The 12,266-nt window shown below is 52.9% G+C and overlaps 1 protein-coding gene across 1 annotated transcript in view; it reads left to right on the top strand.

The window, feature by feature from the left end:
- The first annotated feature begins 4,707 nt into the window (after window positions 1-4,707).
- The window catches only part of LOC135537976 (GATOR2 complex protein WDR59-like), a 44,882-nt gene continuing 37,323 nt past the window's right edge, over window positions 4,708-12,266 (top strand). Inside the window, exons 1-2 of the mRNA XM_064963986.1 lie at window positions 4,708-4,730; window positions 5,418-5,571. Of these exons, the coding sequence (XP_064820058.1) occupies window positions 5,464-5,571 (108 nt within the window). The 5' untranslated portion in view covers window positions 4,708-4,730; window positions 5,418-5,463. The remainder of the gene's footprint in view (window positions 4,731-5,417; window positions 5,572-12,266) is intronic.

Raw genomic sequence — 12,266 nt, 5'->3', positions numbered from 1 at the left:
ATTACACTGTTGGTTAGAGCCTGTAAGTCAGCATTGCACTGTTGGTTAGAGCCTGTAAGTCAGCATTGCACTGTTGGTTAGAGCCTGTAAGTCACATTGTTGGTTAGAGCCTGTAAGTCAGCATTACACTGTTGGTTAGAGCCTGTAAGTCAGCATTGCACTGTTGGTTAGAGCCTGTAAGTCAGCATTGCACTGTTGGTTAGAGCCTGTAAGTCAGCATTACACCATTGGTTAGAGCCTGTAAGTCAGCATTGCACTGTTGGTTAGAGCCTGTAAGTCAGCATTACACTGTTGGTTAGAGCCTGTAAGTCAGCATTACACTGTTGGTTAGAGCCTGTAAGTCAGCATTACACTGTTGGTTAGAGCCTGTAAGTCAGCATTTCACTGTTGGTTAGAGCCTGTAAGTCAGCATTGCACTGTTGGTTAGAGCCTGTAAGTCAGCATTACACCATTGGTTAGAGCCTGTAAGTCAGCATACACTGTTGGTTAGAGCCTGTAAGTCAGCATTACACTGTTGGTTAGAGCCTGTAAGTCAGCATTACACTGTTGGTTAGAGCCTGTAAGTCAGCATTGCACTGTTGGTTAGAGCCTGTAAGTCAGCATTGCACTGTTGGTTAGAGCCTGTAAGTCAGCATTACACTGTTGGTTAGAGCCTGTAAGTCAGCATTACACTATTGGTTAGAGCCTGTAAGTCAGCATTACACTGTTGGTTAGGGTGTAAGTCAGCATTACACTGTTGGTTAGAGCTGTAACTGTCAGCATTACACTGTTGGTTAGAGCCTGTAAGTCAGCATTGCACTGTTGGTTAGAGCCTGTAAGTCAGCATTACACTGTTGGTTAGAGCCTGTAAGTCAGCATTACACTCCTTACACACTATTGGTTAGAGCCTGTAAGTCAGCATTACACTATTGGTTAGAGCCTGTAAGTCAGCATTACACTATTGGTTAGAGCCTGTAAGTCAGCATTACACTATTGGTTAGAGCCTGTAAGTCAGCATTACACTATTGGTTAGAGCCTGTAAGTCAGCATTGCACTGTTGGTTAGAGCCTGTAAGTCAGCATTGCACTGTTGGTTAGAGCCTGTAAGTCAGCATTACACTGTTGGTTAGAGCCTGTAAGTCAGCATTGCACTGTTGGTTAGAGCCTGTAAGTCAGCATTGCACTGTTGGTTAGAGCCTGTAAGTCAGCATTACACTGTTGGTTAGAGCCTGTAAGTCAGCATTACACTGTTGGTTAGAGCCTGTAAGTCAGCATTACACTATTGGTTAGAGCCTGTAAGTCAGCATTGCACTGTTGGTTAGAGCTGTAAGTCAGCATTACACTGTTGGTTAGAGCCTGAGTCAGCATTACACTGTTGGTTAGAGCCTGTAAGTCAGCATGACCTGTTGTATGGTGTGACAAATAAACTTTGATTTGATTGCATCACATTCCCAGTGGGTCAGAAGTTTACATACACTCAGTTAGTATTTAGTAGATTGCTAAATTGTTTAACTTGGGTCAAATGTTTTGGGTAGCCTTCCGCAAGCTTCCCACAATAAGTTGGGTGAGTTTTGGCCCATTCCCCCTGACAGAGCTGGTGTAACTGAGTCAGGTTTGTAGGCCTCCTGACAGAGCTGGTGTAACTGAGTCAGGTTTGTTTTCCTGACAGAGCTGGTGTAACTGAGTCACAAATTGCTCGCACACGCTTTTTCAGTTCTGCCCACAGATTTTCTATATGATTGAGGTCGGGGCTTTGTGATGGCCACTCCAATACCTTGACTTTGTTGTCCTTAAGCCATTTTGCCACAACTTTGGAAGTATGCTTGGGGTCATTGTCCATTTGGAAGACCCATTTGTCACCAAGCTTTAACTTCCTGACTGATGTCTTGAGATGCTGCTTCAATATATCAACATAATTTTCCTACCTTATGATGCCATCTATTTTGTGAAGTGCACCAGTCCCTCCTGCAGCAAAGCACCCCCACAACATGCTGCTGCCACCCTCGTGCTTCACGGGTGGGATGGTGTTCTTCGGCTTGCAAGCATCCCCCTTTTTCTTTCAAAAATAACAATGGTCATTATGGACAATCTGTCAGGGTACAGCCTATTGGCTACTGTCTAATCTGTCAGGGTACAGCCTATTGGCTACTGTTAAACTGTCAGGGTACAACAATGGTCAGGGTACAACCTATTGGGACAACTGTCAGGGTACAACCTATTGGCTACTGTCTAAACTGGGTACAGCCTATTGGCTACTGTCTAAAATTGGCTACTGTCTAAACTGTCAGGGTACAGCCTATTGACTACTGTCTAGAACTGTCAGGGTACAGCCTATTGGCTACTGTCTAGAACTGTCAGGGTACAGCCTATTGACTACTGTCTAGAACTGTCAGGGTACAGCCTATTGGCTACTGTCTAGAACTGTCAGGGTACAGCCTATTGGTTACTGTCTAAACTGTCAGGGTACAGCCTCAGTTCACCGGAAGTTGCACAAAATTCTCACAACTTTCAAGTGTTGCTCAGTGCACCAAAACATATTAGTCTTAGACAGGCCTGCAATCTGGAGGCCTCTTCTAGTCTTACGAGGGGCTGTCCCAGCGGTATACGAGGGGCTGATATGAGGGGCTGTCCCAGCGGTATACGAGGGGCTGATATGAGGGGCTGTCCCAGTAGCATACGAGGGGCTGATACGAGGGGCTGTCCCAGTAGGATACGAGGGGCTGTCTCAGCAGGATACGAGGGGCTGTCTCAGCAGGATACGAGGGGCTGTCCCAGCAGGATACGAGGGGGCTGTCCCAGCAGGATACGAGGGCTGTCCCAGCAGGATACGAGGGGCTGTCCCAGCAGGATACGGGGGGCTGTCCCAGCGGGATACGACTGGGGGGCTGTCCCAGCAGGATACGAGGGGCTGTCCCAGCAGGATACGAGGGGGCAGGGATACGAGGGGCTGTCTCAGCAGGATACGAGGGGGGCTGTCCAGCAGGATACGAGGGGCTGTCCCAGCAGGATACGTGGGGCTGTCCCAGCAGGATACGAGGGGCTGTCCCAGCAGGATACGAGGGGCTGTCCCAGAAGGGGAGGGCTGTCCCAGCGGGACGAGGGGCTGATACGACGGGGCTGTTCCAGCAGGATACGGGGGCTGTCCCAGCAGGATACGAGGGGCTGTCCCAGCAGGATACGAGGGGCTGTCCCAGCAGGATACGGGGGGTCTCAGCAGGATACGAGGGGCTGTCCACTGGGGATACGGGGGCTGATACGAGGGCTGTCCCAGCAGGATACGAGGGGCTGATACGGGGCTGTTCCAGCGGGATAGGGGAGGGCAGGATACGAGGGGCTGTCCCAGCAGGATACGAGGGGCTGTCCCAGCAGGATGACGGGGGCTGTCCAGCAGGGAGGGGCTGATACGAGGGGCTGTTCCAGCACGAGGGGATACGAGGGGCTGTTCCAGCAGGATACGAGGGGCTGTTCCAGCAGGATACGAGGGGCTGTCCCAGCAGGATACGAGGGGCTGTCCCAGCAGGATACGAGGGGCTGTCCTGGGGAGGGGATCACAGGGGGAGGGCTGTCCCAGCAGGATATGAGGGCTGTCCAGCGGGATACGAGGGGGATACGAGGGGCTGTCCCAGTGGGATACGAGGGGCTGTCCCAGCAGGATACGAGGGGCTGTCCCAGCGGGATACGAGGGGCTGTCCCAGCGGGATACGAGGGGCTGTCCCAGCGGAATACGGGGGGCTGTCCCAGCGGGATACTGGGGGCTGTCCCAGCGGGATACGAGGGGCTGATACGAGGGGGGGCTGTCAGTGGGATACAGTCCCAGCGGGATACGAGGGGCTGTCCCAGCGGGATACGAGGGGCTGTCCCAGCGGGATACGAGGGGCTGTCCCACGGGGGCTGCAGCGGGATACGAGGGCTGTCCCAGCGGAAACGAGGGGGATACGGGGGCTGTCCCAGCGGGATACGGGGCTGTCCCAGCAGGATACGAGGGATACGAGGGGCTGTCCCAGCAGGATACGAGGGCTGTCCCAGGGCTGTTCCAGCAGGATACAAGGGGCTGTCCCAGCAGGATACGAGGGCTGTCCCAGCAGGATACGAGGGGCTGTCCCAGCGGGATACGGGGGGCTGTCCCAGCGGGATACGAGGGGCTGTCCCAGCGGGATACGAGGGGCTGTCCCAGCGGGATACAGGGGCTGTCCCATAACGAGGTATGATACGAGGGGCTGTCCCAGCGGGATACGAGGGGCTGTCCCTTGGATACGAGGGCTGACCCAGCGGGGAGGGGCTGTCCCAGCGGGATACGAGGGGCTGTCCCAGCGGGATCCTGATACGAGTGGCTGTTCCAGCAGGATACAAGGGGCTGTCCCAGCGGCTACGGGGGCTGTCCCAGCAGGTACGAGGGGCTGTCCCTGGGATACGAGGGGCTCCTACGAGGGGCTGTCCCAGCGGGATCCACCTGGGGGGCTGTCCCAGCGGGATACGGGGCTGTCCCAGCAGGATACGAGGGGGGCTGTCCCAGCGGGATACGAGGGGCTGATATGAGGGGCTGTTCCAGCAGGATACGAGGGGCATCCCATAACAGTATGTTTTCTCTGTTCTTGCTCCATAGACCCAGGAGGATGGAACCCACACCCACGTCCTGTACACTCTTTATACTGCTGCACCAGGATAACCTTCCCTGTACCTCTATGCTTCTGTCCCGGCGGGTACTTCACAGGACCCATCACTGTCGGTACCACCCACTGAACCCACACCCAGGTACACACACTGGGCACTCATTAACCTGCCTCTGTGTGTCCCCTGGTCCCTGTCTCCGTACCACAGTGGGGTCCTTGTTAACCTGCCTCTATGTGTCCCCAGGTCCCTGTCTCCGTACCACAGTGGGGTCCTTGTTAACCTGCCTCTATGTGTCCCCAGGTCCCTGTCTCCGTACCACAGTGGGGTCCTTGTTAACCTGCCTCTATGTGTCCCCAGGTCCCTGTCTCCGTACCACAGTGGGGTCCTTGTTAACCTGCCTCTATGTGTCCCCCAGGTCCCTGTCTCCGTACCACAGTGGGATCCTTGTTAACCTGCCTCTATGTGTCCCCCAGGTCCCTGTCTCCGTACCACAGTGGGGTCCTTGTTAACCTGCCTCTGTGTGTCCCCAGGTCCCTGTCGGCCCTGTCTGCGTACCACAGTGGGGTCCTTGTTAACCTGCCTCTATGTGTCCCCCAGGTCCCTGTCTCCGTACCACAGTGGGGTCCTTGTTAACCTGCCTCTATGTGTCCCCAGGTCCCTGTCTCCGTACCACAGTGGGGTCCTTGTTAACCTGCCTCTGTGTGTCCCCCAGGTCCCTGTCTCCGTACCACAGTGGGGTCCTTGTTAACCTGCCTCTGTGTGTCCCCAGGTCCCTGTCTCCGTACCACAGTGGGGTCCTTGTTAACCTGCCTCTGTGTGGGACCCCAGGTCCCTGTCGGCCCTGTCTGCGTACCACAGTGGGGTCCTGACTCCTATGAAGATGCGTAGTGAGTCTCAGAGCTCTCTGAGGCTGTACAGTGGCAGCCCCACCCACACGGACAAGGACCATGTCTCCATATCATCATTCTACTACAAAGAACGGGTGAGACACACACTGGGACACACACTGCGAAGGACACACACAGGACACACACTGGGGAGGACACACACTAGGACACACACTGGGGAGGGTAGGACACACACTGGGGAGGGTAGGACACACACTGGGGAGGGTAGGACACACACTGGGGAGCACTGGGGACACTGGGGACACACTGGGGAGGGTAGGACACACTGGGGGAGGGTAGGACACACACTGGGGAGGGTAGGACACACACTGGGGAGGGTAGGACACACACTGGGGAGGGTAGGACACACACTGGGGAGGGTAGGACACACACTGGGGAGGGTAGGACACACACACACACTGGGGGGAGGACACACACTGGGGAGGGTAGGACACACACTGGGGAGGGGGGACACACACTGGGGAGGTAGGACACACTGGGGAGCGTAGGACACACTGGGGAGGGTAGGACACACACTGGGGAGCGTAGGACACACTGGGGAGGGTAGGACACACACTGGGGAGGGTAGGACACACACTGGGGAGGTAGGACACACTAGGACACACACTGGGGAGGGTAGGACACACACTGGGGAGGGTAGGACACACACTGGGGACGTAGGACACACACTGGGGAGGGTAGGACACACACTGGGGAGGGTAGGACACACACTGGGGGGAGGACACACACACACTGGGGACACACACTGGGGGGGAGGGTAGGACACACACTGGGGAGGGTAGGACACACACTGGGGAGGTAGGACACACTGGGGAGGGTAGGACACACACTGGGGAGGGTAGGACACACACTGGGGAGGGAAGGACACTGGGGACAACACACACTGGGGAGGGTAGGACACACACTGGGGAGCGTAGGACACACACTGGGGAGGGACACACTGGGGAGGGTAGGACACACACTGGGGGAGGACACACACTGGGGAGGGTAGGACACACACTGGGGAGGGTAGGACACACACTGGGGAGGGTAGGACACACACTGGGGAGCGTAGGACACACACTGGGGAGCGTAGGACACACACTGGGGAGGGTAGGACACACACAACACACACTGGGGAGGGTAGGACACACACTGGGGAGGGTAGGACACACACTGGGGAGGGTAGGACACACACTGGGGAGGGTAGGACACACACTGGGGAGGGTAGGACACACACTGGGGAGGGTAGGACACACACTGGGGAGGGTAGGACACACACTGGGGAGGGTAGGACACACACTGGGGAGGGTAGGACACACACTGGGGAGGGTAGGACACACACTGGGGAGGGTAGGACACACTGGGGAGGGTAGGACACACACTGGGGAGGGTAGGACACACACTGGGGAGGGTAGGACACACACTGGGGAGGGTAGGACACACACTGGGGAGGGTAGGACACACACTGGGGAGGGTAGGACACACACTGGGGAGGGTAGGACACACACTGGGGAGGGTAGGACACACACTGGGGAGGGTAGGACACACACTGGGGAGGGTAGGACACACACTGGGGAGGTAGGACACACACTGGGGAGGGTAGGACACACACTGGGGAGCGTAGGACACACACTGGGGAGGGTAGGACACACACTGGGGAGGGTAGGACACACACTGGGGGAGGGACAGGACACACACTGGGGAGGGTAGGACACACACTGGGGAGGGTAGGACACACACTGGGGAGGGTAGGACACACACTGGGGAGGTAGGACACACACTGGGGAGGGTAGGACACACACTGGGGAGGGTAGGACACACACTGGGGAGGGTAGGACACACACTGGGGGAGGACACACACTGGGGAGGGTAGGACACACACTGGGGGGGTAGGACACACACTGGGGAGGGTAGGACACACACTGGGGAGCGTAGGACACACACTGGGGAGCGTAGGACACACACTGGGGAGGGTAGGACACACTGGGGAGGGTAGGACACACACTGGGGAGGGTAGGACACACACTGGGAGGGTAGGACACACACTGGGGACACACACTGGGGAGGGTACTGGGGACACACACTGGGAGGGTAGGACACACACTGGGGAGGGTAGGACACACACTGGGGAGCGTAGGACACACACTGGGGAGGCGTAGGGTAGGACACACACTGGGGAGGTAGGACACACTGGGGAGGGTAGGACACACACTGGGGAGGTTTCTGCCAAGGGCAGCTACTCTTCCTGGGGGTTTATTATGGATCCCCATTAGTTCCTGCCAAGGCAGCAGCTACTCTTCCTGGGGGGGTTTATTATGGATCCCCATTAGTTCCTGCCAAGGCAGCAGCTACTCTTCCTGGGGTTTATTATGGATCCCCATTAGTTCCTGCCAAGGCAGCAGCTACTCTTCCTGGGGTTTATTATGGATCCCCATTAGTTCCTGCCAAGGCAGCAGCTACTCTTCCTGGGGTTTATTATGGATCCCCATTAGTTCCTGCACAAGGCAGCAGCTAGGGACTCTTCCTGGGGTTTATTATGGATCCCCATTAGTTCCACACCAAGGCAGCAGCTACTCTTCCTGGGGTTTATTATGGATCCCCATTAGTTCCTGCCAAGGCAGCAGCTACTCTTCCTGGGCTTTATTATGGATCCCCATTAGTTCCTGCCAAGGCAGCAGCTACTCTTCCTGGGGTTTATTATGGATCCCCACTAGTTCCTGCCAAGGCAGCAGCTACTCTTCCTGGGGTTTATTATGGATCCCCATTAGTTCCTGCCAAGGCAGCAGCTACTCTTCCTGGGGTTTATTATGGATCCCCATTAGTTCCTGCCAAGGCAGCAGCTACTCTTCCTGGGGTTTATTATGGATCCCCATTAGTTCCTGCCAAGGCAGCAGCTACTCTTCCTGGGGTTTATTATGGATCCCCATCAGTTCCTGCCAAGGCAGCAGCTACTCTTCCTGGGGTTTATTATGGATCCCCATTAGTTCCTGCCAAGGCAGCAGCTACTCTTCCTGGGGTTTATTATGGATCCCCATTAGTTCCTGCCAAGGCAGCAGCTACTCTTCCTGGGGTTTATTATGGATCCCCATTAGTTCCTGCCAAGGCAGCAGCTACTCTTCCTGGGGTTTATTATGGATCCCCATTAGTTCCTGCCAACGCAGAAGCTGCTCTTCCTGGGGTCCAAACACATTAAGGCACTTAAATTACATATCAAACAGTACATCATATAACATTATTACACTACTACATATCTACAATACTAAATGTTTCATTCCACCATATCTCTGAAACTCACTTTTATAATACCTTTGATGATACAGTGGTAGCAATACAAGGTTATAACATCTACAGAAAAGACAGAAATGCCAATGGTGGAGGTGTTGCTGTTTATATTCAGAACCACATTCCTGTAAAGCTTAGAGAGGATCTCATGATAAATACTGTTGAAGTAATCTGGCTACAGGTTCATCTGCCTCACCTGAAGCCCATTCTGGTGGGAAGCTGCTATAGACCACCAAGTGCTAACAGTCAGTATCTGGATAATATGTGTGAAATGGTTGATAATGTAATCTACCTACAGGGAGGTATCATTTTCTGTGATTTTAAATATTGACCTCATTCATCAGGCTGCCCATCAAGAAAAAGTGGGAACCAGTGCCTGCAACCTGGTTCAGGTTATCAGACCTACCAAGTTACAAACAACACAGTAATGAAATCATCAACATGTATTGAAGTAATCTTTACTAATGCTGCAGACATTTGCTCCCCTAAAGCCCATCAGAAATCCAGTGGGTGTAGTGATCACAATATAGATCTAGGAAAACCAAGTTAAAGTCACTATCTGGCCTAATATAGTGTGAAAGGTTCAGGCTGTATATAGTGTATAAGAGGTAGTGTATAAGAGGACAGGAGGCCTAATATAGTGTATAAGAGGTCAGGCTGGGCCTAATATAATGTTGACAGGCTGGGCCATAGGCTGCCCACTCAGGTCATACAAACATTCTGTAGTTATTCCAGTTGATGATGCAATATGGTGCAGGTTATCAGTCAACCTGACCAGGGTAGTTACATGAACAGTCAACCAGGATGAAATCTGGTCTGATGGTGTGTATTGATCACATCTTTACTAATGCTGCAGACATCTTGCTCTAAAGTAGTAACCAGACGCTGGGTGGTAGTGATCACAATATAGTAGCCATATCTAGGAAAACCACAGTTACAAAGGCTGGGCCTAATATAGTGTATAAGGGGAGGAGCAACCTGGGCCTTTATTATGGACGCATGCAGGCTGGGCAGACGCTAATATAGTGTATAAGAAGTCATACAATGGTGTAGTGATTCCTATGTTGATGATGTAAACCATATTTGCTGGTCTATAATGAGGTAATGAGGAGCAACCAGACGCTGCTGGTCTGTGGTGTGTAATGAGGAGCAACCAGACGCTGCTGGTCTGTGGTGTTAATGAGGTGTGCTGGTCTGTGGGGAGTAATGAGGAGCAACCAGACGCTGCTGGTCTGTGGTGTGTAATGAGGAGCAACCAGACGCTGCTGGTCTGTGGTGTGTAATGAGGAGCAACCAGACGCTGCTGGTCTGTGGTGTGTAATGAGGAGCAACCAGACGCTGCTGGTCTGTGGTGTGTAATGAGGAGCAACCAGACGCTGCTGGTCTGTGGTGTGTAATGAGGAGCAACCAGACGCTGCTGGTCTGTGGTGTGTAATGAGGAGCAACCAGACGCTGCTGGTCTGTGGTGTGTAATGAGGAGCAACCAGACGCTGCTGGTCTGTGGTGTGTAATGAGGAGCAACCAGACGCTGCTGGTCTGTGGTGTGTAATGAGGAGCAACCAGACGCTGCTGGTCTGTGGTGTGTAATGAGGAGCAACCAGACGCTGCTGGTCTGTGGTGTGTAATGAGGAGCAACCAGACGCTGCTGGTCTGTGGTGTGTAATGAGGAGCAACCAGACGCTGCTGGTCTGTGGTGTGTAATGAGGAGCAACCAGACGCTGCTGGTCTGTGGTGTGTAATGAGGAGCAACCAGACGCTGCTGGTCTGTGGTGTGTAATGAGGAGCAACCAGACGCTGCTGGTCTGTGGTGTGTAATGAGGAGCAACCAGACGCTGCTGGTCTGTGGTGTGTAATGAGGAGCAACCAGACGCTGCTGGTCTGTGGTGTTAATGAGGAGCAACCAGACGCTGCTGGTCTGTGGTGTGTAATGAGGAGCAACCAGACGCTGCTGGTCTGTGGTGTGTAATGAGGAGCAACCAGACGCTGCTGGTCTGTGGTGTGTAATGAGGAGCAACCAGACGCTGCTGGTCTGTGGTGTGTAATGAGGAGCAACCAGAGACTGGTCTGTGGTGTGTAATCTGTCTGTGGTGTGTAATGAGGAGCAACCAGACGCTGCTGGTCTGTGGTGTGTAATGAGGAGCAACCAGACGCTGCTGGTCTGTGGTGTGTAATGAGGAGCAACCAGACGCTGCTGGTCTGTGGTGAGTAATGAGGAGCAACCAGACGCTGCTGGTCTGTGGTGTGTAATGAGGAGCAACCAGACGCTGCTGGTCTGTGGTGTGTAATGAGGAGCAACCAGACGCTGCTGGTCTGTGGTGTGTAATGAGGAGCAACCAGACGCTGCTGGTCTGTGGTGTGTAATGAGGAGCAACCAGACGCTGTTGGTCCGTGGAAAATATACTGAGGATAATAGCAGACAATATTGCCACTCCTATTTGCCAGATTCTAGTAGGCTTAAATTTAAGATGTGGCAATATTGTCCGCTATTCTCCTCAGGCCTGGAGGGAAGCTAAATCATTCCTCCCCCTAAGAATAGTAAAGCCCCTTTTACTGGCTCAAATAGCCGACCAATCAGCCTGTTACCAACCCTTAGTAAACTATCTGTTTGACCAGATACAATGCTATTTCACAGTAAACAAATTGACAACAGACTTTCAGCACGCTTATAGAGAACGACATTCAACAAGCACGGCAAATTACTGATGATTGGTTGAGAGAAATTGTGAGGGCTGTTTTGTTAGATTTCAGTGTGGCTTTTGACATAATCGATCATAGTCTGCTATGATCGATAATGGAATTCCCCAGGGTAGCTGTTTAGGCCCCTTGCTTTTTTCAATCTTTCTAATGACATACCACTGCCTTAACAACCCTATCATCGAGGCAGTCTCAACAGTGAAGAGGCGACTCCGGGATGCTGGCCTTCTAGGCAGAGTTCCTCTGTCCATTGTCTGTGTTCTTTTGCCCATCTTAAACTTTTCTTTTTATTGGCCAGTCTGAGATATGGCTTTTTCTTTGCAACTCTGCCTAGAAGGCCAGCATCCCGGAGTCGCCTCTTCACTGTTGACGTTGAGACTGGTGTTTTGTGGGTACTATTTGATGATGACGCTGCAGGTTGAGGACTTGTGAGGCGTCTGTTCCTCAAACTAGACACTCTAATGTCCCTGTCCTCTTGCTCAGTTGTAGACCGGGTCCTCCAACTCCTCTTTCTATTCTGGTTAGAGACCGTTTGCGCTGTTCTGTGAAGGGAGTAGACTGATGAGTTTCAAAAGAAAGTTATTTGTTTCTTGCCATTTTGAGCCTGTAATCGAACCCACAAATGCTGATGCTCCAGATACTCAACTAGTCTAAAAGTAATTCATTATAGCTATAAACTATAACTAGAAACTACCTAGGTCATTAATTATACTATAGCTATAACTAGTAACTACCTAGGTCCTTAATTATACTATAGCTATAACTAGTAACTACCTAGGTCATTAATTATACTGTAGCTATAACTAGTAAC

The sequence above is a fragment of the Oncorhynchus masou genome, unplaced genomic scaffold, assembly GCF_036934945.1.
Source record: "Oncorhynchus masou masou isolate Uvic2021 unplaced genomic scaffold, UVic_Omas_1.1 unplaced_scaffold_880, whole genome shotgun sequence".
NCBI classification, from domain to species: domain Eukaryota; kingdom Metazoa; phylum Chordata; class Actinopteri; order Salmoniformes; family Salmonidae; genus Oncorhynchus; species Oncorhynchus masou.
Note: the sequence above shows the minus strand (reverse complement) of the source record. Positions and strands in the feature narration are given on the sequence as shown.